The 25,744-nt window shown below is 43.7% G+C and overlaps 1 protein-coding gene across 2 annotated transcripts in view; it reads right to left on the reverse strand.

Annotated features, from left to right (window-relative positions):
• CLPB (caseinolytic mitochondrial matrix peptidase chaperone subunit B) overlaps window positions 1–25,744 on the reverse strand; it is a 148,307-nt gene that overhangs the window by 49,650 nt on the left and 72,913 nt on the right. For both annotated transcript variants that reach the window (XM_017532932.2, XM_017532933.2), the window contains one exon: window positions 20,067–20,195. In XM_017532932.2, the coding sequence (XP_017388421.1) occupies window positions 20,067–20,195 (129 nt within the window). The remainder of the gene's footprint in view (window positions 1–20,066; window positions 20,196–25,744) is intronic.

Consider the following 25,744-nt stretch of genomic DNA (forward strand, 5'->3'; position numbering starts at 1 on the left):
TGTTAGTAAATGACTGATAGACTAAAGAGACCCAAGGGGGTGGGTCACTGATGGATCAGAGGTCTGGAAGGAGTTTCCAGTGGCAGCAAACACTTGGTCCATTTAGCATGTTTACCTCTGACATGGATATCACGGGGACATCTTCCTCATCAAACCTGTAGCTGTAATTAAGGTGGGAAGGGTACCAAATACACCTGATGGAAGACTGACATTAAGAGCTAATGCAAATGTGATGAAAGTTAGTGGAAATACACAGGAAGTCACAGGTTTAGGAAAAGAAACAAAGTGGGGATTGTTCTGGGAAATGTGATTGAGGCAGGAAAGGGTTTAGAGGCCATGTGAGAAAAATGGCTTAAGGAAGTAGTGGGTTTAGGCTGGAAAAAAAGAGCTCAGGAGAACATGCATTTGAAGGGCCATCATGTAAAACTGGGATTAGATTAATTCTACATTAATCCAAGGGTAATATTAAAACCCTTAGAAGCAGATTTTGGCTAAATTTCTAACTATCAGAATATCTAAAAACAGAATATGAGCAGCCTCAAGAACAACTGAGTTCTCCAGCACTAAAAGTGTTCACTCATTTAATGGACAACCACTTAGGGGGTTTGCTACTTATATATGGGTTTACAGATATTTTTTCAAGACTAATTGTTAACTTGCACTTATCCATTCATTCAAAGACACTTTTTGAGTCTTCTGTGTGTTTGGCACCATGGTAGGTGCTAGGGATACAAAAGTGAGTAAGAAGATACAGTTCTTGCTTTTAAGGCACTTCTGATCCAGCTGAGGGGAGATGGACAAGTTTATTTCAATAGGATCTTGTGCTATGATTACAGGCCTCAGCACAGGGAAGGCTGGCTTTAGTTTAGATTAAGTCAGAGCTCCTGTGGAAATTTAAAAATGCATTTGGTTACTAAAGGCCATGTAACAGTTTAATCAAGGCCAAATCACTTGCTTAAGCTAACTACTGGCTGTGAGAATATAAGTGTACAGTGAAGCAGAATTTGTGGACTTTTGTGCATGACATTTTGCTCTTATACCTTGAGTTTTGGTCTTTGGCTAGGACTTGTTTATGTACCTACAGATTGTCTTACAAGTGGCTGTGGTGTCAGGGTGAAATGATTTAGCCAGCAGGGCTACCCAAGTCTCCATTTCTTACCCACCCTATGGGGACTGCTTCAACAGAGACATAAACATGCTCCTGCCGTTACCTTATTGCACTCGTCACATGGGGAGGCTAGAAGGCTTGATTCAGGGATATGATTGGATTTTAAATCCCAGTCTCACAGGATTTTAATTACTCGTCTGGGGCAGCTGAGATAGGCGCTGGCTGCCTTTGGATGGAGGAGGTCGATACGCCAGTCCACAACATATTGAGCCACAATGCCTGCAGACTCTATTGCTCTATTTAATCATCTTTTGCAAAATTTACAGTGGAACAGGAAGGATCAATACAGAATTTATCACATTCTCTTGTAAATATGAGCCAGGAAAGAGTTCCAGGCAGTTTGTTACTGAGTGGGAGGGAACATGTCTGTGTGCAGCTGGGCATTAGGAGATGAGACAAAATCCATACTTCTTGGCATAAGCTGCAGACATTCAGCCAGTCCCTCTTATGCCTGCAGGCAAGTTCAATGGGAAGAACACTGATTCATTCATTCAGCCAACCAACCAACCAACCAACCAACCAACCAACCAACCAATATTTTAGAGCATCTATTTTATGCTAGAACCTACAGAGGACAGGGTAGGCCCTATAGAGCTCTGGGGACATACACTGGAATTCTGCCTAATCATAGCTATAATAACATAATGGCTCTGGCACTTAGTGGTAAACCTTGGTTAAGTTACTGAACTGCTTGGTTCCCTTGTTTATGCATATGGAAAATGTAGATAATAAGAGTCCCTAATTTGCAGAGTTATTTTAAGTATTAAAAGAGATAAAAGCCTTAGTCCAGAACTTTTACCAAAAAAATGATAACTATTGTTATTTTTCCTTCAATTACTATTACCAGCCATTCCTTCCTACAGTGGATGGGGTGTTGAACAGGGAGCTGGCTACCCTACCTCCTTAGTAGACAGAAGGGAGACTGGATGGCCTTCCCAGGTTAGAGACCTGGTCAGGGCCACCAGCAGTAGAATCAGAGGAGCAGGAGGAAGAGGGTGTGTAAGGAGGAGATACATGTTAAGCTCTGTTTTTTGAAGCTTTGATTGCAATCTTTAAAACAATAAAATGGTCTCCTAAAATTGCTGTGGGGGAACAGAGAATGGAGTGAGAAGTGATTCACTTTATGTGGGCAAACCATGTAAAGTTACACACTAAAGATATAAATCAGTTGGATCTTAAAGGCTAAGTAGGAGTTTGACAGGTACAGAAGTGGGGAAAGGACATTCCAGGCAGAGAAAAGTGAACAAGGACAGGTTTGGAGGCAGGAAAAGCTATGCTAGGGAGTGAACAGTTCAGTGGGCCACAGGCAGAGACAGTTCCTGTCTTCCAGGCCTACTTGGCTGCAGGCATCCTCCTGGTAGGCCCACAGGGTGATCACAATCCTGAAGCAAACCATCATCCTCATCCTCTCTTGGAAACTGGTGGCAGAAGATTCATGGTGGACTTCAGAGTGACTGCATGCTAGGCTAAACATATGGGCTTAATTTATAGGCAGTGGGAACTGACGAAGGTTTTAAAGCAGGAAAATGACATGGTTTTGTGAGATGGAGGCTAGCTGGAAGGGGATCCTAGGGGTAGGAGGACCAGCAAGGCTGTTATAATAGTCCAGGTGAGAGTGACAAATTAATTAGAGAAGTGAGGGATTAGAGAAGAGAATGGGCTTGAGATGAAATTCTAAGCAAGACAGGGCTTGGTGGAAAGTGGGGGAGAAGTCATCAGACATAATGCTTTCTAGCTTGAGGGACCAGTAGATCGTCAAATAGAACATTAAATAGAACATGGAAGAAAGTGTGAGGAGGGATGGGTTTGGATGCATTGAGGATGAGATGTCTATGGAATATTAAACATCAACAAAGCTATGAAGACATGAAAATGCCTGGTTTGCTCTAAGGAAAATATGCAGATCAGTGTGGTTAGAAAGAGGTGGTACAAAAACCATAGAAATGAATATTCAAACATACTTCACACACAGAGTTAGGCAAGGAAAACGGCAAAAGCAAAATCTCCTGCCAAGGATTTCTGGTCAATGCAAACCTAACACAGAGGTTTTCTAGATGCTGGATAATGCTCTGAACAGCATGTCACACAGGCATAGGAAGTGAGGATTCTTACCTTGTTTTCATTTTGGGACTTGTCCAAAATGAAAATGAGGTAAGGATCCAAAATGAAAATGTTCACGACTTTCCTGGAAGTCGTGAGCTTTCGAGGAGCCAGCTCTACTTCCCCTTATCCCCACGTTCCAGCACAGACTCTCCTTAGAGGTGGCAGCAGGTTCTATGGCCAGAGAACAGCTAGGAGCAACTGCCAGTGGGGAGGGAAAGGCTCTCGATAAAGCAGAGTTCAAAGTGCATTATCAGAGCCTGAGTCCTTGGCTTCTGCAATCTTCCCTCCTGCGAATGACAGCTGAGACCAAGGCATCTGAGCGTGGGGTCTGGGCTGAATTTAGCGGTCATAATTATACTGCTGACGTCTGGGGCACAGCCACAGTCTCCGCAGAAGGCAGCAGCTTTTGTTCATGCACTAAAAACACATCATCTTCAAACATGCTAATCGTATGTCTGCTTCCATCTAACAACATTGAAAGGAGGCTGAGGAAAGGGCACACAATGCCCACACATCTGGCTAATTCAGTTATGAGGCCAATCAATCTTGATGGGTTGTCTGTGAAACCCCAACTACCCCAAAGGACTGAACTGACCAGATGTTTAAGCTTCTGTTGACCAAACCTAGCCGAATGTGCAGAGCAGAGAAGAGGGGTTGTCAAGAGATGACTTTTGCTTCCACTTATACATCTATTCCCAAAGCTAAGTAAAGCCTTCTGCTTGCATGAGAAGTATCAGCACATAAAAGTGGTGGTTGAGCCAGGCTCACTAGAATGAGGTACACTCAAATATATAGACTTTCACTCTGAACTTAAAGGAAGATAGAAAGCCTTATTTATATTTGTCTTTGTGAACACTCACAGCAATAGAAACCAGTGAAATATTTTTTGCTAACAGTACTTCCCTGTATGGAGAGAATCAGAAATGTGTGTGTGTTTGGGGTGTGGTAGCATCTTTAACTATAATATCAAATGTTATAGGCTATGGTTCTGGGAACAGGAAATGTTTTATCTGCTGATATCTGCTTTCAATCCCCCATTCAAGACCAAAGTAATTACTCATCTTCCTCATAAAACATTTGCTTTTTTAAAAAAATCAGAAGCTTCTGCCAACAGGGACTTTTCCAGTTTATGCACCTTCTTTTATGCCCAACCGCAGTCACCAGGCAACTATTACCAAAAATAAAAGTAGAAAGGTGGTGGGAGATTAGGAGCAAGGAGAGAGGACAGGGTAGGCCACAAACACCAGGAAGACCATTTTGACCCAGAGCTCCTTGCTGTTGCTAGTGATTCCATTTTTCTCAAGAGTGCTTTTCCCTCATTCATTCTGAGGACTTCGCTAAGTTTGTCCCAGAGTTGAGGATGCGTGACAAAACAGATGAATGGTCTTGGGTAAAAGAAACCTCCGATTTATTAGAAAGTCGTGAGAGAAAAGCAAAGATTAAAAATAAGGTCCTTATTGTGATACTCTGTGCCTAGAACAGTACTTGGCACTCAGTAGGAGTTTAATAAATGCCTGCTGACTGATTAATTATGGCCCTGTCATGATACAGCTGGGCTATAATCCTTCCATTTCTGTTTGTCAGGAAAGGCCTCCTATGGTCATGAGCAATACTGCTGGACAAAACCACTGCCCATAGATCAGGGGAGTCTTCCTTCAGCTTGAATGAGTGGATGAAGTTGTGCTGGGAGGTAGGGCTATGAATGTCATTACCATATCCAGCAACCTCTTCTTCCTCTTCTCCATGGATGCAGTAATCAATACTACTGAACAATCTTGCCTCCTTTCAATTCTTTTCTACCTTAAAAAAAAATTTTTTTTGAGGCAGGGTCTTACTCTGTCACCCAGGCTGGAGTGTAGTGGCACAATCTCGGCATACTGCAAATTCCGCCTCCCAGACTCAAACAATCCTCCCCCCTCAGTCTCCTGAGCAGCTGGGAGTACAGGCACATCACCGCACCCAGCTAATTTTTGTATGTTTTTGTAGGGACAGGGTTTTGCCATGTTGTCCAGGCTGGTCTCAAACTCCAGAGCTCAAGCCATCCATCCACCTTAGCCTCCCAAAGTACTTGGATTACAGGGATAAGAGCCACCATGCCTGGCCTTCTTTTCTACTTGATTTTCATGATATACAATATCCATCACTTTATCTCCTTTGCAGTTCATTCTTCGTTTCCAAGTTATTGAGTGTCACCCAAGCCTGAGTCCTCTACGCTTATTCCTTTCTCTCTATGCATTCTCCTTTAAAAAGCAGCTCTGATTTGTATAGTTTAAACTACCCCAGTGGTTCTCATTCCTGGCTATATATTAGAATCACATGGGAAGTGTTAAAACCACATCAACCCAAAGTAGGAGAAAATATTTTCATATATATCACAAAGGGCTAATATTCTTAATATAAACAGAAATTTGTAAAATCAAGAGAAAAACAAGACCAAAAGTCCTACAGAGAAGTAGACAAAAGACACAAATAGTTCACAAAAGGAGATATAAAATGACTGTCAAACATATGAAATGATGCTCAAGTTCACTTATAATAAGAGACTCAAACTAAAATTACACTGAGATACTATTTCTCACCTTCAGACTGGCAAAAATCCAAAAGCTTGACAATATACTCTGCTGGAGAGGCTACGAGGAAACAGGCCCTGTCGTAGAACAGGCTACGAGAAAATGATGCTAATGGAAGTGCAACATGGTAGAACTCATATGGAAGAGAAGCTTGGCAATAGCTAACCAAATGACATATGCAAATATCCTCTGACCCAGCAATATCACTTCTAAGACTTTACTGTATAGACATACCTCCAACAAGACCAAAATATACATGCATGAGGTTATTCATTGCAGCATTATTTGTAACTGCAAAATATTGGAAACCTCAAGGTCCATGAATAGAATACATGGAATATACATACATACAATGAAGAAGTATGGAGCTATTAAAATGAGGAATATCTCTATGAATTTACACGAAGCAATTTTCAAGAAATATTGTTATATAAGAAAAGCAAACTGCAAAGAGACATATACAGTATGCTACCTTTTGTGTAGGTAGAAAAGTGAAATAACAGAACATACAAATATTTGCTTATACAAAGAAACACAGGGAGGATAAAAGAGAAAACAACAAAGCTAATTATTTGCAAGGGGCCAGGACTCACTGAGAGGGACAGAAGAAGGCTGAAAGGGATACAGGAGGAAGGTTTTACTTCTCTGAGTGTATCTTTTGGTACTTTTGACTTTTAGAAACAAGATAGTGCTCTACATATTCAAACAATAAAATTAAATCAACCAGGATAGGTAGGGGAGAAAAACCCTAAAACTGAAAGCAAATTGAAAAATTAACCCAACTGTATTTCAAATGAATGGCATAAACACACTGAAGTGGGTAAAAAGAACCCCAGTAACTTAGGAACACAGTATTTGACTACATACTCTCAGCCTTGGATGGACTAGGGGTGAAAACTGCAAACAAATCCTGACCTGAACTTTTAAGGAGGTTTGTTTTCTACAGTGGTATCAGTGAAGCAGTTCTGAAGCTTTTTTAGATGTACTATAGGATTGAACAAATGAGTCAATAAATACAAGTATCAACACTATTTGCCGTTAGCATTGTCACTAAGGAAGAAGGATATACAAATATGAAATGTGTGAAGACAAGAAAGAACCCTATCAGGATTAACTGGAATGTGGTGGGGATAGGGCGGGTGGGTTTGGTGTTCTCAGGATTTCTAACATATGTATGTGCATAAGAATAGCTTGTGTTTACAGTCCCAGCTACACGGAAGGCTGAGGTGAGAGGATCACTTGAGGCCAGGAGTTTGACAGCAGCCTGGCCAACATAGTTAGATGCTGTTTCTTAAACAAAACCAAAAATCATTCTTGGTGCATTATGTTATAAAGGAAAAAAGTAAAGAATATAGAATATCTCTGTGCATACGTATATAGATGTATGTGTATATTTTAATGGATATGTATATACATGTGTATATATCTAAATAGTTCGTGGCTCTGTCGACACGTGCAATGAGCACACTTGGTACTTAGATTTTACTCTCTAGTATAATTATCAACAAAAAAAATCCAAGGGCTCCTCAAGAAATGGCTGATTTCAGGGCAGCAGCAAGGTGAATACAAGATGAGCCTGAAGCATTTCTTTATGTAGAAAAATAAGAAAATGCTATGTATTGAAAAAAAAGATGCAGGTATGCCACACTGGCTAAATATGAGGCAATAGTAGCCCCAGCATAACTAAGCATACACTAAATTTTAGAATATCAAAACGGTAAGTACCCGTGAACACATTTTGACAATATTAGAAAATGGAGGACAAGGGTTTCTTGCTTAGTGTAGATTGCTAAGTGCTAACTGGTCAATATGGAGTACATGCTGGAGTTAGAAAACATGGAAAATACCCATTTTGCAAGCATCATATAAAGATTGGTTCAGACAAGAACCAGCGATGGGTGCTGATTCTAGGGGAAATTTTTTAAAAAACTCAGCTGGGCCGCCGAGCACAGTTGCTCACGTCTGTAATTCCAGCACTTTGGGAGGCTGAGGTGGACGGATCACCTGCAGTCGGGAGTTTAAGACCAGCCTGACTAACATGGAGAAACCCCATCTTTACTAAAAATACAAAATTAGCTGGGCGTGGTGGCCCATGCCTGTAATCCCAGCTACTCTGGAGGCTGAGGCAGGAGAATCATTTGAACCTGGGAGATGGAGGTTGCAGTGAGCTGTGATCACACCATTGCATTCCAGCCTGGGTAACAGGAGTGAAACTCTGTCTCAAAAAAGAAAAACAAAAAAACTCAGCTGGGCAAGGTGGCTCAATGCCTATAACCCCAGCTACTTGGAGCCTGAGGTGGGAGGATCACTTGAGCTCAGGAATTAGACTGAAGTGTGCTATAATTGTGCCACTGCACCAGCCTGGGTGACAGAATAAGACCCTATCTCAAAAACCAAAAGCTCTCTCTTCACAGAGTGCTAATTAATGCCAAGGGAAAAAAAGAGTAATACAGTGGAGAACTGGACAATTGTTTGATTGGAGATGAGGTGAGAGTAAGACTTTTCTCTGAAAATTCTTGTGAATTTTGTACTATGTACAAGCATTAACTATTCAAAAATAGGACTAAAAATAAAGAATTTGAGTGTAATACATAAAATAACCCTCCCCTACCCCCCCACCCAAGATGTCCATGTTCTAACCCTGGAACCTGTGAATATGTTCGGGGAATATGAAGGTTGCATATAGAATTAAAGTTGCTAATTAGATGACTTTGTGATGGGGAGATTACTCTGGACTATCTGAGTGGGCCCAATATAATCACAAAGGTTTCTGGAAGTAAAAGAGGAAGGCAGAAGAGCCAGTGTGAGTGTGAGGAAATGTGAGAAAGACTTGCCCGGTCACTGCTGGCTTTGAGGATGGATGGCAACTACACGGAGACCTAGAATGTGGGCAGCCTCTAGCAGCTGGGAAAGACAGGAAAACAGACTCTATCCTAGAGTCTCCAGAAAGGAAGACTGCTCTGCCAACGCCATCTTCAGTCCAGTGTGACCCATTTCAGACTTCTCTCCAGAATGACAAGATAAATTTGTGTTGTTTTAAGCCACTAAATTTGTGATAACTTGTTACTGCTGCAATAGAGGTGATGCATAAGAAGAGTCACGTGATTGCCTCTGAAGCGGACCAGGGATGTGAAAGGGAGACTTCCTTTTCACTACATGTCTTCTGGTATTACTCCAAATTTTAATCTTGTGTGATTTTTTTTTTTTTCTTTTTTTGAGATGGAGTTTCGCTGTTGTTACCCAGGCTAGAGTGCAATGGCGCGATCTCGGCTCACTGCAACCTCCGCCTCCTGGGTTCAAGCAATTCTCCTGCCTCAGCCGCCCGAGTAGTTGGGACTACAGGTGTGCGACACCATGCCCAGCTAATTTTTGTATTTTTAGTAGAGACGGGGTTTCACCATGTTGACCAGGATGGTCTCGATCTCTTGACCTTGTGACCCACCTGCCTGGGCCTCCCAAAGTGCTGGGACTATAGGCGTGAGCCACCGCGCCCAGCATCTTGTGTGATTTTTAAAGTAAAAACCACAATGGTCACTAAACAAACACGCAAACAATAGACATTCACTTCAGGAGCTCTCTACGGACTATAAAATTAAGTACAAATCCTCTGTCTCTTCCCCAAGACTCTCCGCACCTGTCTCCCTATCCCATAATACAACAGGTGGCCAGTCTCCTCCAGGTCTCTAAGTAACACACAGGGCTCATTTCTGTTGCTGCCTCACCTGAAAAGCTTCCTTCCTTCTCTCTCCTTGTTTGAATTTTATGTGTCCTTCTGGGTCTGGCTGTGGTCCCAGCTCCTCCATTATGCCTTCTATAATGCCACACTGGTTTCTTCCCCCTGATTCCCCATGATGGCTGTTAATTCTGGCCCTTGCTTATGTTTAATTGAAAGTCCTGTTATCTACCATCCTGCACTGTTCTCAGTGTGCTTTGCATATGGGCATTATCACCAAACTATCACTCTACAGGGTGCAGTCTAAAGGAAGGGCCTGTATACTTTTCTCTCTTATTTCCTGGCATGCCTAGTACCCATTAATTCAACAAATGTTTGCTAGGCACCTATCATGTGCTAAGGACAGTGCAAGGTGCTGGGAACACAGTACTTCAGATCTAGATCCTACCTTTTGTGAACTCACTGTTAAGTGAAGGAGAGATATATTAATCAAATAACTATAGAACTACATGTTATAGTAAGAGTGATAAATCATACAGGATGCTTTAAGAACATATATCAGAGGAACCTAGGATACGGATGGCGGTGGTTAGTTTAAGAAAATACTTAATAGTTGCTGAAGAAATACAAATACTTAGACAATTAGATCAGTACACAAGTACTCAGAATCACAAAATATTAAAGTGAAAGGGGGGCTGATATTGTAGTCCAATTATATTGCTTTACAGATGAGGAAACTGAGGCTCTGTGTGGGGGACGCACTTGGTCGAGGTCCTACAGCAAGGCAGAGTTAGTGCCAGAACCATGGGCCAGCACCTTGATCCCTAGGTAGCACTTTACTACACAGGATTCTATTACTTCAAAGGGGCTCCCTGAAGGATTTCTCAAGGGGCAAGCTCCTTTCTTCTGCTACACTTTAAAAGACTGATTTCTAAAATGCAGCTCAGGAAGGAGTCTGTGGTTCAAACCTACAGAGAACATCCCTCCTGTATTCCTCCTTGGATGCTGCCAGGCTTCTGTATTGAGGAAGATAGCACATAAATGCTAGAAGCAAACTCCTTTTGGGAAGGGGAACTTGGTTCTGGTCATCCCCAGTTTCAGGTGGAAAGGGGCTTTTGCTGCTGTTTTGCAGGCCCTGACCTTCAGGCTGACATTCTCTTTTCTTAAAGCTGCCGTGTGAACTTTTGTCTGTGCATTCTGCCCAACAGTACGTGTGCTGGAGGGGGCATGAGTGGGCTGGCAAAGGGCAGCTGGAAAATCTGATTCTGACTCAGTGCTGTTTCCAGGCTCAGTGCAGGTGGAGGAGAGTGTAGGACACAGAACAGACCTGGCCCAGCCGATATTGACCTCTCCCTCACCCAAGGGAGTCTTGGCCTCCAGCTGCCACTATTGGCGGTGATGAGGTCATGCCGGATACCAGCCAGGCTCATCTGAGGACTGTTTGGAGCCGATTAAAGCCTTGATGAAATGCGGGGGCCTGGATGGCAAGTGGCTCTGGAGAGAATGGGCTCTGGTGACCAGGCTCTCATTTCCAGCTCAACTATGCAGTGGCTCCTCTATGTCCACAGGAGCCAGGATACAGAAATACTTCTCCCTGCCTTGAGCAAGGACAGTTCCTCATTCTATACTGGGTAGGGGGCTAAGGATAGAACTCAGGTCACTGAGGGCTTCTTTTAGGCCTGGTCTACCACATGGGCTGCAAATAACAATACCACAGAATTCCTCCACTCCCCAAAATGCCCCAGGCTAGACTACTGGATCCCTTTGGATGACTAAATGGCCATCCCTCTCCACAGGATTTTCTCAAGCTAAATGACAGGCTAACATCCACATTTTGAGTCTCAATGTCAATGCCATATGCTCAGGGAAGTCTTCCTCTATTCCCCTTTAGACTAGATTAGGTCCCATTATGCTCTTGTAGTACCCTCTATTCTTCCATAATAATACTTTTATTATTAACTAACAATTTAACTAATAACTAGCTGGTAATTTTGTAATCATTTGCCTAATATCTATATTCTATCAGACTTTAAGCTTTACAAGGATATAATAAATATTTGTTAAAATAATAACATGAAATCAATTAAAAGGAAGGGAAGAGAGATGTTTACAGATGTTTTTAATAACATTATTTTAAAAACTGTTGTATTGGCTCACGCCTGTAATCCTAGCACTTTGGGAGGCCGAGGCGGGTGAATCACAAGGTCAAGAGATTGAGACCATCCTGGCCAACATGGTGAAACCCTGTCTCTACTAAAAATACAAAAATTAGCTGGGCGCGGTGGCACGCGCCTGTGGTCCCAGCTACTTGGCAGGCTGAGGTGGAAGAATCGCTTGAACCCAGGAGGCAGAGGTTGCAGTGAGCCAAGACTGCACCACTGCACTCCAGCCTGGCGACAGAGAAAGACTCCGTCTCAAAAACAAAACAAAACAAAAAAACTGCTGTATACAACAGAGGGGCTCATCTTCTCCACTTTAGCTGTGGGGTTGATCAGGTCCTCCTGGCTTTCCAGCGTGCTTTCAGGCAGGCAGTCAGCCATCCAAGACAAGATTTTCTGGTTTTGAGAGGCATGGAGGATTTTTTTCTTCTTTTCTTTTTCAATAGCTTTACTGAGATGTAACTTACATACCATAAAGTTCACCCATTTAAAGTATACAATTTAGAGGAGGTTTCTCATATACTTATAGAGTTGTACAACCATCACCATAATTTAATTTTAGAATATTTTCATAATCTCCAAAAGAAACCTTGTACCCATTAGCAATCTCTCCCCATCCCTCCCCCGGATAACTGCTAACATGGAGGACTTTTAAAATTTGAATCCAAACAAGAAGAAGAAAGCTTTAGTATTCAATCACTTGACACAATTTCTTCATTTTATAGAGGAAAACAGTGATGTTAGAGAAGGGCCATGATCTACAGGGGTGAGATGTGGCAGAACTGAGGTGGATCAGTCTCTGATGTCTACAGCATAATGGCAGTGCTCTGACCTCTCTGCCACGCAGTGTGACTATATGTGTCCCAGAATGTCTATACCTCTGGACTTTAAGCTAGTTGAGGGCAGAAGCTGTATTTTGCTCATTTGTCTCCCCTTTCTGCCTGGGAGTACCAGCAGAGCAGTCACGTTTTAAGTGTGGTCTGTGTACTGGTGCCAGATGGTGAACTTTGCTACCAGTTTTTGATGGGATAAGTATAAACAATAAGTGTCTGGAAACTTTTATAGCAACTAGTCAGAGTAACTTTATGTCTGTTAGGAATTGATGGCAAATTTGGGGCTATATTTTGTATGCCTTTAAAAATATACTTTTTCTTTTTTTTTTGAATCTAAGTTTCGCTCTTGTCACCCAGGCCAGAGGGCAATGGCACGATCTCAGCTCACTGCGACCTCCACTTCTCGGATTCAAGTGATTGTCCTGTCTCAGCCTCCCAAGTAGCATCTGCCACCACACCCGGCTAATTTTTTGTATTTTTAGTAGAGATGGAGTTTCACTATGTTGGCCAGGCTGGTCTTGAACTCCTGGCTTCAGGTGATCTACCTGCCTCAGCCTCCCACAGTGCTGAAATTACAGGCATGAGCCACTGTGCTCAGCCTTCCCCCATTTTTTTAAAACCTGTTTCAAGTACAACATATAAAAAAAGCACAATTCGTACATAAGGATACAACTCAATTTTCACAAAATGAACACATCCACATAAGCAGCAACTACATAAAGAAATAACATGACAGCATCCCAAAGGTCCCCTCATGGCCTCTCTCAGTTACTACCCACCCTCTCGAGGTTAAGTACTACCCTGACTTCTTAGGCCATTGATTAGTTTTCTCTATTCTGGACTTTGAATGCAGGCATACTGTAAGTACTCTTCTATGTTTGGCTTGTGACCTGATGTGAGGTTTGTGTTGTAGTACAGAGCAAGAGTTCACTCAATCCCATTGTATATTATTCCACCGTGTGACCACCTACAATTTATTCATCCATTCAGCTACTGATAAACATTTTAGAAATGCCTAAACCATCCTTCACATTAAACATAAAGCCTGTTCTAGTCCTCCTCTGAATCTTAATGATTTCCCTTTGGAGGATAAGTCCAGTCTCCTCAGCATAGCTTACATTAGTGACCTTGAATATCAGCTCTTCCTTTCCATTCTTGCCCTCTGATACCCTCCAGCTCTTCTGAACTACCTGCAATATTCTGAGTAAAGTATGCTGCTTCATACTCCATGCCTTTGAACATGCTGCGCCCTCTGCCTTCTTACCTCATCCACCTGGTACATTTGCATTCATCCTTGAAGACTTGGTGTGAACCCCATCTCCTATATCATGCTTGCTCTGCCCTCTTCAAGATTTAGAAGGTCTTTTCTTTGTGATCTCACAGCACCTTCTATACGTCTCCATTAACACAGCAGATAGCAGTTCTTGGTTAAAATGTCTGGTTTCCTCACTGAACTGTGAGTTACTTAAGGGCAAAACTCATGTCTGGATCATCTTTATTTACCTGGTGCCTAGGGCATGGTTTGTGGCAGCAGAGATGCTCAGTAAGTGTTTGGTAAGAGAAGGAATGCTGGAGCTGGAAGGGGTCCTTGGTATCTTAACTTCTCTGTTTTACTGAGGAGGAGAAAGGATATGCCTAAAGGTGAAAGGATTTGTTGGTGGCAGAGCTGAAACATCTGATCCTTCACCCAGTGCTCATTCCCCCTCTCTGTACTGCTGGCGAGAATCAGAGGGTGAAGCTTAAACACAGGACAGACAGCCTGAGGCAAAGCTGATTCCCTGCACATCTGGCAGTGCCGCCAGATGGACAGACAGTGAAGTGGAACAAGAAGCAGAACGCTAAGTCTCGGGTCCTAACAACAAGTTAAGAGGCTGTTAAAGGGGATGGCAGCACTGGAAAGGATCTTTGCCTCAGACAGGGATGGTGGGGAATTTAAGGACTCATTTGATGATGGCTGGTTAACACTGGTAACTGAGCACAGACTTGGAGACAAGGGCAAGGAGGATTCACTAAAGTAGGTGGGAAGGAGGCCGCGGGAGGACCCGGGGAAAGTGTTAGGTTTCGTTAAAGCCCAAGTGTTTCTGAAGCGACGATCACCAGTGACTGAAAAGGAAGTGGCATTGTGACTATAAGGAGAAGGAAGATAGCTAGGCGGAGGTGGCTCATATGTGAAGCTCTAAAAAGTCAGACACATTAGGAAATTAAGAGTTGGGGGAGGGCATCAGCAAAGAGTAGACCAAAAAGTAAAGACACCACATCTCCTGAAAGAAAACCTCCAGTGGTTTTGGAGATTTATCAGTGCATCCGATCCAAAACATACTAAACCATGTGCAGGGCACTGTAGCAAATGAGATGGAGACAAAAAAAGACACAGGCCTGGCCTTCATCTACCTTGGTCTAGTAAGTGAGACCCAAATCCAGAGAACAGGGAAGACTTCAGACGAAAGGTGGCATGAGGCTGGGGACTGATTGGTAAAAAGAACTCCACCAGCAGGAGAAACAGTCTTAAAGGGAAAAGAGAGACCAAACAAACAGCGAGAGTAAAGGCACCAATGTGGGAACACAGTGTAGCTGGAGTATTAGGGCTCCAGTGGGGGGAAAAGGTAGGTGAGTGTCAGACTAGAGCAACTCTAAAACCAGTTAAAAACATTAGTATGGTTAGGATTTTTTTTTTAAACAAGTGAGCACTGAGCGTTTCTGAAGTTAATAATAACAGATACTATATATAAAGTACCTACTCTGAAGAAGTACACTATGTCCTAATCCTTACAAATCCTTCGGAGGTAGGTGGCACCACCCCCATTTCTAGATGAGGAAAAAGAACTTCAGAACAGTCAGTAATTTGCCCTGGATCGCAGAGCTATTAAATGGCAGGGCTGGTACTCAGATCCTGACTCCAGTATTCATGCTCTTCCCTTGCAACCGCTCTTAGCTGGGGCTTCTTCTTGGAAGCACATATGAAAACATATTTGACTAGTGATTTTCTCAATGCTTCCAAAGGGGTGTGTGTGTATGTATATATGTACACACACACACACACACACACACACACACACACACACACACACACACACACACACAGAACCATTTTAGATGTCTGGGAGAGAAGTTAATTCCTGTGCACAATGGATGCCTTGGAGCATGAGGGCTCAACTCTCTGGAGAAACCCTGGTCAAGAAAGACCGCCATGATTAGAGACATGTTTTAGGAAGATGGCTCTGCCAGTGGATCACATCGCTGAGAGGACCTGGTTGCCAAAGCAACTTAACAGTCCTGGAAATACCAAGATGAGTCAGCTTCAGGCACTTGAAGTAGGAGGCTCCGGCCACCTTCCCTGATCACTCCTCTTTCTAGTCCTACTGCCTTTTCCCTACCTCTCTCCCTCCCTCCAACCACACCTGCATTCAAGTGCTGTAGCAGAGCCTTCCTGCTGATAAGTCACCAACACAGGCAAAAGCAGCTGGTTCAAAGGTAAAAAACACAGGGGTCTCTGTCTCAGGTTGGGAGTAGAAGACTGGCACTAGTTAATTCAAAACCCTTCTGGAGAACTCTGGCAAACTCCTATTATCCTTCCCGAGAAGGCTTCAGCACCCCCTCATCTGGGAAGCTTTCTGTAACTGATTCCACCTCGCTGATTACCAGGCAGAAGAAAGCTTTTCCCCCGTTCATCCCCAGAGCCCCTTGTCCAGGCGCCTGCTAGAGCACCTACCCCATTATTACGGCTGTTTCCACAACTGTCCTCTGTCAGTATGAGAGCCTCTCAGGGTCAGTGATGGTTTGCCTGATCTGTCTTAGGATTCCTTGAGGCCCACAGTCTCAGAGATGTCAACTGGCTTGTCCAGGGTCACCTGACAGGGCTGAGATTTAAATCCAGGTCTGACTTCAAAGCTTGTGTTCTTTTTCACTATGCTACGGGGTCTCCCAAAGATGAAGTGACGTTAAGCAGTCTGTGCTAAGCTGAAGGAAGTATCAGAGTAGACTAGATGACCAAGAAAGGCTTCCTAAGAGAGGGAGGCCTTGAAAAGTCTGAGGATTCAGATAAGAAAAGAGGGAACATGACGGCACTTTAGGCAGGATGGGAATGTTGTAGATAGAGACAGAATTAAGAGGCCTTAAAGTAGGAGAAAAGGTCCCATACTGGGGAGGAATGGCATTAGAACTGCCAGAACGAGTTGGATTTCTTTATACATGTCACAATGATAACTACTTATAGTAGAGTACCTACCATGTACCTGCCAGGGGCTTTTGCAAAAATTACCATCAATCCTCATGCTATCCTTGTGAAATGGGTGTTATTTTAGATGTACGAAAACTGAGGCTTAGAGAATTAAGGCAACATGTCCAGGGCAACACAGCTAATAGGTGAGGGAGCTGGGATTCAAACCCAGGTTGGTGTGATTCTGAAGCCTGAGGTTCCCTTTCTATTATGCCTAATGGACCAGAGGGCTTTCCACATTATCAGCCTGATGCTTCTGCCTGAACCTCCTCCCAACTCAAATGAGGACTTCTGGTCAGACAACAAGCAAGAGCAGCTGACTCTTCCAGCTCTAACCCTCTAAGACCTAGGGACCCTAAATCCCTGAGGACTGAGTGATTGTAAGGAAATTATTCTGTGTGGGCCCTATGAGCACAGGCTGGCCTCTGTATTTAGACCTGCTTTGGATCTCGCAGAGAGAATCTCCCTTTGGTTACTGCAGCAAAGCTGGTAGCAAGCACAGCCTAAGAAAGCTGGATGGGGCCAGGTGCAGTGGCTCATGCCTGTTATCCTAGAACTTTGGGAGGCTGAGGCTGGAGGACCACCTGAGGTTGGGAGTTCGAGATCAGCTGACCAACATGGAAAAACCCTGCCTCTGCTAAAAAGTACAAAATTAGCCAGGAATGGTAGCACATGCCTATAATCCCAGCTACTAGGAAGGCTGAGGCAGGAGATCACTTGAACCCGGGAGGCGGAGGTTTCAGCGAGCTGAGACTGTGCCATTGCACTCTAGCCTAGGCAACAAGAGTGTAACTCCATATCAAGAANAAAAAAAAAAAAAAAAAAAAGAAAGCTGGATAGGCAGGAAGGTAGGCTCCCTTGCCTTCCCTGAAACCCTTTGGAGAGGGTCAGTTGAGGTCAAAAGGCTTTGAAAATATTACTGGCAACAGTCCCTAGAATGATAGACCAGGATCCTGCCTCTCGGTTGGCTGGTCACACACACAGGCAGACCAAGGGAGGTCAAGGGGGAAGAGAGGTCAGAAGTTGGCAGCCTGCAGGCCCTGAGTGACGGCAACTTGTTCAGGGTTGGGAGGGAGAAATAGTGGGTTAATGGTTTTGGCCCTTGAGGCTGGGAGGCTAGGGCAGGGGGTATAAATAGATGCTGGCTAAAAAGGCAGGTGGGAGAAATGTAAAGGTGGGGGCTAAGGGCATCTGTTCCAAGTTAACAGGCAGGAACCATGCCCCTGCAACAGCTCAAAGGGACAGCCTTGGCCTGAGGGGTGAGGATGGAGCGAGTTTCATAAAAGGCCCTCTTTCCATTTCAAAGGTGTTCGATCTAGAAGGCTAGGAAGAGGGGCTCCTTATAAAGTGAATTCTGTGTCTGGGGGCTGGGAGGAAGGAAGCAGAGAATGCAAACTACTGGACAATAGCTGGGAGTATTGATTGATTTTAAGGCATGGCAGAGAGAAAGTCCTTGGTGAACACTCCCATTCTTAGCTACAAATGTCTTGTCACAGAGCTTCCCAATGGACAAAAGAAGCAGCATTCTGCTTGGGGACATTTTCTAAGTCTCTGCTTCTGAGAGTAGCAAGTTCTCCCTCCAAAAGCATCAGTCATCCCAAGCACAGCTGCCACATCCACAGACAGTCCTGCCCTTCAGTGGCTGTGCCCCAGACCAAAGCATATTCTGGCTGCTCTGGGGCAGACTTGGGGGTACAGGCCAGGCCTGGGTTTTAAGCTAGTGTGGCTGACAGTAAGTGGCAAGATTAGGTGTTTGTTTCTAAGAAGTCCCCAGAAGCCAATCAGAAGATGATCTGGGGATGCTGGGCCTGTGAAGGCAAAGGCTCTGGGACTGAAAGAACTTTCTTTAAAGACTGGTTTTGAAAAAGTGATTAGGTAGCAAAAGACAGTTGGCATAAGTTACAGAGAAGAACACAGCTCATTAAAAAGATGTTTCAACCACAGCCAGGCACGGTGGCTCACGCCTGTAATCCTAGCACTTTGGGAGGCTGAGAAGGGCAGATCACCTGAGGTGGGGAGTTTGAGACCAGCCTGACTAAAAATACAAAAGTAGCCGGGTATGGTGGTGCATGCCTGTAATCCCAGCTACTAGGGAGCTGAGGCAGAATTGTTTGAACCCGGGAGGCCAAGGTTGTGGAGAGCTGAGGTGGCGCCACTGCACTCCAGCCTGGGTGACAAGAGCGAAATTCTGTCTCAAAAAAAAAAAAGTTTCAACCAGTCAGAGATGAAGTAAAATGGGCTTAACTACCTGGGGAAGAAGCAGGGGGGTTCCTTCTGTCTCTGACCAAATTAAAAAAAATGTCAGCTAGCTAGGTGTGGAGAGAGTTCTGCTGGCAGAGAGGCAGGCAATCATCAGAGTGGCCCAGAGACCTTTGAAGACCCTTCCACTTCTCAGGTTCTATGAAGAATGATCCCAACAAAGAAGACCCTGGGATCTAGCCCCAAGAGAGGATCCCTGGCCCCCAAAAAGCAGCAGAAGGGGCATGAACAGATAGTCATGTGCCATGCAGTTCATGTGTCACTCAGGGGCTTGTGCCCCACACATCCTGGCAAGATGCTTCCCACCCGATCCCAAGGAGAGGCTGGAGTGGGACATGGGGAAGTGGGAGAGAAAGTGACTGGGATGTGTCTGGCAGGTAACACTACCAGACCTGGACAGGACTTGCCCAGCCTGAGTCTGGGGATGCCACACATTGTCCTTCCAATTGACTGATGTTCTCCCAAGGGAGGGTATTCATTATGCAACAAATATTCATTGAGTGCTTACTAAGTGCCAAGTACATATAGTAGATGCTGGGGACACTTGAACAAGTCAATCACGGTTTTTGCCTTTTAGAAGAACAAGTTAGGGAGAAGGCTATTGAACAATTTCAGGTTGTGACATGTGTTATGACAGAAAAGAATAGGGTGCCATGACCCAGAGTAATGGAAGGGGCCTGAGACTCAGATGGGACCAAGGAGGATGTCTTTGCGACCTGGGTTAGCAGGGATTTAAAGAGCCTCTCCTTTGTTTCATTAGCTCTGCTTTGGAGTCACAGAGAAGAGAGAACACTTTTAGGGATGGAACAATCAAGAAAACTCTCACAGTATATGCAGACAGGCAGGATGGCATGGTGCATCACACACACAGGTAGGCAGAGAACATACATCAGCCACAGGAGGGCAAACCACCTGTGTGCATGCCACTCTCAGCAAGTACTCTCCAGCTGCTCTCGAGGCATTTCTAGCTCTGGGAGGATAATGGGGCTCTGGGGAAGTATGTTATTTCCAGAATAAAGAGGCTACCAAGTACTCTCTCCCCACTGCCAAACCCCACCCCACCCATCCTCCACCTCTGCTCTCACCTCCATCAAGCAGCTCCTTGACAGTGCGGTAGTCGTCAGCAAGGACAGCGTAGTGTAGGGCTGTGCAGCCCTTGAAGCTGGCACGGTTGTTCAGCCTGTTGTTGAAGTCATCCTCTCGGGTGACCAGGACTGGGGAGACAGTAACACAAACCCTTCCATTAGCAATGAGAGCATGAGCTACCAATCTAACCTGTTTTCTCTTGGCATTTTAATTCATTCATTCACGCATCTACCTACTCACTAAACATAAAATGGCACCTACTATGTTCCTGGCCATCTGTGCTGGGTAAGAAGAGGCAAAACAGAGGCTAGTTAGTTCCACAATGTTTACCGACATCTGTTATGTGTTAGGATTCATCCTGGGGACATGAAATAGATCAGATAAGGTCCCTGATCTAACTGAGGAGGGAGGCAGACAATAACCAGATGTTTATAGAACTGTTTGAGATAAATGTTCTGTTAGAGGTATAAGAGGAGAATATACTAGAATGCCAGAGGAGAGTTTAGCTCAACCTCGGGATGAAGAGAGGATCCCAGAAGACAGGAGTCTTAAAGGATGAAGAGAAGTTATGCAGGTGAAGAAAGCAGGCTGGGGTAGGATAAGGGAAGAGTGGGGCAAGAGACAGAGGCTGTTTTAGCAGAAGATTAATATTATCCCTCTGCTCTGAAAATGTTTACATTCTGGTAAGAAATTAGTTTTAATTTTTAAAAATGTAAAAAAAATAAAAGCAATTAAAATTTTAAAATCACAGGAAAGTTCAAAATAGAAAAGGGACCAAGATCTTAGTGACTGAGAAACTACATGTTAGATTTTGATATATGTTCTTCCAAGATTTCGTGCGTGTGTGTGTGTATCCCCTACAAAACTGGAATTTACTGTATATGCAATTTTGTAAACTGCATTTTTACCCTTAATAATTACCTATAAGAAAAAACAAAAATAAAAAAACAAAAAAAGACAATAAAAAATTACCTATAAACATTTAAAAACTTTTAAAAATACTTTTTAACTTTCTACCCAAATCAAAAGGAGACCTATAAACATTTTTTTGAAAGACAAATAAGCATTTCATGTGGTCAAAGAACCAAAATCCCCCAGGCTCACTCTAGTGCTAATATTTGTGATTCTCTTACTCTGATTTGATATAAAATAATCTAAAACTAGTCCATCACTTTTCCAAGACTCTCTGGGTTGGGTGACCCCACATAACCTGTTTACCCAGGGGGTCCTGGTTTGTATCTGTTGTTATAGACAGTTCTAGTTTGGACAATAAATTAGAATGTTACCCCACCTCTGGGGCCTTCCCTTGGGAAATGAGACCCCACAGAGCACTCTCTCCCCTGCTCAGGCAGTGGAGCTTCTTTCTACCCCATGTGGAAGTTAACCAGGCAACTGGAAGTAGAAGCCTGGATGTCCTGGTCCCAGCCTTGGCTCTTATTCCATCCTGTTTACCAGTTTAGGTGAAGGTGCAAACACACTCTCTTGCATTCTCTCCTGAGCTGAGTTTGTAGGGGAGGAATTTGGGTCCTGACTACCTGTATTCCTCTTCTCCCCAAGTCTACAGCATAGGATCTACAGAGGACAGGCTCCTCTTACCGCTCACTGGATAAAGAGGTACACTCAGTCAAGAGATGACTTTACTTATGTAATCAAAAGCACCAGACAATTTCTGAACCATTCTTTTTCAAGTGGTCTTGGAATGGAGTCTATGCTTCTACCCCTCCTGCAATACTGAACATCCTATATAAAGTTCCAAAAGCCAGAAGAGTGTTAGCCTCTTACTAATACTATTTCTTTTTTTTTTTTTTTTTTCTTTTTTTGAGATGGAGTCTTAATCTGACACCCAGGCTGGAGTACAGTGGCAAGATCTGGCTCACAACAGGTTCAAGCGATTCTCTGCCTTAGCCTCCTGAGTAGCTAGGATTACAGGTGCCTGTCACCACACCTGGCTAATTTTTCTATTTTTAGTAGAGATGGGGTTTCACCATGTTGACCAGGCTGGTCTTGAACTCCTGAGCTCAAGTGATCCGCCTGCTTCAGCCTCTCAAAGTGCTGGGATTACAAGTGTGAGCCACTGCGCCCAGCCATACGTTTACTGACCTACTGTATGCCTGACATGGTCACTTTATACAATTAATCTTATTTAATTCTCATAAGTACCTTACATAGTAGGTAATTATTATTCCCATTTTATAGATGAGGAAACAGGCTTAGAGGTCACATAGCTAATAAGTGGTTGTCCTTATACTTTCTCACATATCATAATGTCACCCTCATTTTCCAAATGAGGAAATCAGAGACCAAGAAAGAAGTAGAACCCAGATGTCCTGGTCCCAGCCTTGACTCTTATTCCATCCTGTTTTCCTGTTTGGGTGAAGGTACAAACACACTCTGCAGAAATTGCCCTTAAGAAAATGGCCTGAGGTTTATAGCTGGCACTCACATAAGCTAGTGTGGGTGGAAGCATTTCAAATGTTTGGCCAAAATAAAGTTGGTGGAGTGTGCAGCTGGAGAACAGACAACAGTCTCTTGTGGTTTACAGAATCAATGGTCAATGAGCCTTCTACTCCTGATATGGGCTCTCCAGACTGATGACCCGCCTGCCCCCGCCCCAGAAATGTTATCTGACCTTTCCTGAAGCAGGAAGAACAGGAAGTTAAAAGGCCTCTAACATACAAGTCCCATGTGCAATGGCATCTACACTTTTCCCATCAGAGAGCCCTTTAGGACCTCAATCAGAGATTACTAGCCCTTAGTCACAGTCTTATCAAATCATGCTAGGTGATCTTATTTCCAGCCCACTGCAGATTAGGAGAAGGAAATAAGAAGGCCAGGGAGGATGCCATAGAACCAAGCAGATTGATTACAATCAAGCACTGGCCAGGCAGGCAGGGAAAAGAACAGGACAATGAAAAGCTGAAAAAGGAATTCAGAGTACAGCACCTCAAAAGCCCCTACGGGCATCACTGAACTGCCACATAGGACATTAACTGCTGGATATAATGATGAACCTGATGAAAAGTGATAGTTGGCTCAAGAAAAGCAAGAAAGGTGTAATCCTTTTTACGAAGAAAACATATCATTCATTCAACAAACAACATTTAATGAGCACCAATGCAGGGTGGTAGTTCCTGGAGATATAATAATAAATAAGACACAGTTCCTGACTTTCAGAAGCTAACAACCTAATGCAAGAATCAGACCACTGAGCAGACAAATGATAATATAATTTCACACATGCAATGACAGAGCTATACACAGGTTGCTTACCATAAACAGCAGATGAACTCAAGGAACACAGCTGGGGCTATTTTGGTGCAAACGTCAGCAGAGTGCCAGTGTCATAGCCCAGCTAATAAGGAATGTCCAGAGGAGGCACACTGTTTACCAGTCTCATCACTCATCATCGCCTTTCTAATGCTCTTTCTTGCCTCTGAGCTTTTGTAAATACTATTCCACTGCCTGGAACATTCCCCTCTCCCATGCCTTCAGTTGGCTAACTCCAATATACTGTTAGGCCTCTGATTAGAAGTCACTTTCTCCAGTGATTCCTCCTATGTTTGAGGTAGTTATTGCTCCTAAGAGCTCCCCTAGTACCTTACACATCTTCCAATTCTAGTATTTATTACATTCTGTTGCAAGCACCTGCTTACTTGACTACAATTCCCGACTAGACAAAAAAAATTCAATGAGGACAGGAAGTGTGACTACGTTCTCCAGTGCCCAGCAGTGTATGGCCGTGAGTATGTGCTTGACAAATACTTGCTGAATCAACAAATAAATATGTCAAACATAAACGAGGCCCTAATATTATCTTTGGTTTTGGAATAATAAAAATAAAAGTAATACCAGTCAACCGTATTTTGTGGGGGCAGTAGAGTATGACTGTTAAATAGCTGAACTCTGATGTCAGACCACTTATGTTTGAGTCTCAGTTCTGAACTTACTGACTGTGTAATCTTCAGTAATTTACCTAACCTCTCTGTGGCAGACTCCTTTATCTGTATGTGGAAATAATAACAGTAATGCCTTCACGGGATGTTGTAAGGATTAAATGAGACACTATGAATAAAGGAGCTAGGTACAGTACCTAGCATATAGTACCTCTCAATAACAATTATTATCTCATCTTGGGCTTCTAAAAGTATATTTTCTCTGTGAAAAAAGGTTTCATCTGGGGAATCCTGCATATACTTTTCCTCTCAGAAAGGCACAGTGAGGCGGGCATGGTGGCTCACGCCTGTAATCCCAACACTTTGGGAGGCCGAGGCGGGTAGATCGCTTGAGCTTAGAAGTTTGGACAACATAGTGAACACTATCTCTACAAAAAATACAAAATTAGCTGGGCATGGTGGCACATGCCTGTAGTCCCAGCTACTGGGGAGGCTGAGGTGGTAGGATCACTTGAGCCAGGGAGGCAGAGGTTGCAGTGAGCAGAGATCATGCAACTGTACTGTAGCCTGGACAACAGAGCCAGACCCTGTCTTAAAAAAGAAAGAAAAAGAAGGAAGGAAGGAAGGGAGGGAGGGCACAGTGAGCATGAGAAAAGAGTTCTGAGTTAAGAGCCATCTGTTTCATTGGGTGTCACTCAGCAGTTTCTTGTTTGACAGCCAAACACTTGTTGAAATCCTGCAGTGGTCTCTAAATAACAAAAGCTTTATTTACTGCTCACTTCTGCAGGGTAAGGAAACCCTAGCTTTGAGTTCGCCTCTGGCCTCTACTGGCCACTCCCAGGAGCCAGTGCCACCTAATGTCATGGAACGTCTAGCAGTGCCCTTGCCTTTAAAGATGTGAGCATGTTTCCATGAGAGGGAACCTCTATGACTAATAAGACAAATAAAGAGAATAACCCATTATGTTTGTACAATGTTTTAAAGTGTAGGAAGCACTTCAAGGCAATCATTCCCTCATCCTCATGACAATCCATGTAGGGCAGAGAGGTCAAGTACTATCATCATTATTGAACAGATGAGGAAACACAGGCTTAAAGAGGTTAGGTGGCCTGCTCAACTTGCAATGCTGGTCAGTGGTAGGCTTGGACTATACTCTAAGCCTGAGTAGCTGCAAGGCCTCTGCTCTAGCTTCTGTACCGTGCAGCTTCTGCCAAAGCCCACAGGCCCAAGCCTTATATAATTCAGGGTCGGTTGATACAACCTGAAGCTCAAGTCTCTCGGAAGAAGCCCCTGGCCTTTCAGCTTCCTCTCACTGAAGACTCTACCCAAATTAAGACCCTGCTGAGGCATCACAGCACCCTGGGTTAGAAGCAGAGCACTTGCCCCCTCTTGCCACTGCTCAGGAATGCCACCTATAATGTGTGTATGTGAGGGAATTGTCTATAACCCACCAGAAAGGTCTCCGACTTTCCAACTTGGATGAGTTACTTCATCTCATCATTTTTATGCTTTCCACCACCATTTAAACTAAAAAAAGTATAGAGAGCTTCAAGATGAAATGTATTCTGGTTGCTTTTTATTTACTAATTTTTTCGAGATGGAGTGCAATGGCACAATCTCAGCTCACTGCAACCTCTGCTTTAGTCTCTTGAGTAGGTGGGATTACAGGTGTCCGCCACCACTGCCAACTAATTTTTGTATTTTTAGTAGAGATAGAGTTTGCAGTGAGCCTAGATCGTACCACTGCACTCCAGCCTGGGCGACAGAGCTAGACTTCGTATCAA

This window comes from Cebus imitator, unplaced genomic scaffold, assembly GCF_001604975.1.
Source record: "Cebus imitator isolate Cc_AM_T3 unplaced genomic scaffold, Cebus_imitator-1.0 Scaffold79, whole genome shotgun sequence".
Lineage (NCBI taxonomy): Eukaryota > Metazoa > Chordata > Mammalia > Primates > Cebidae > Cebus > Cebus imitator.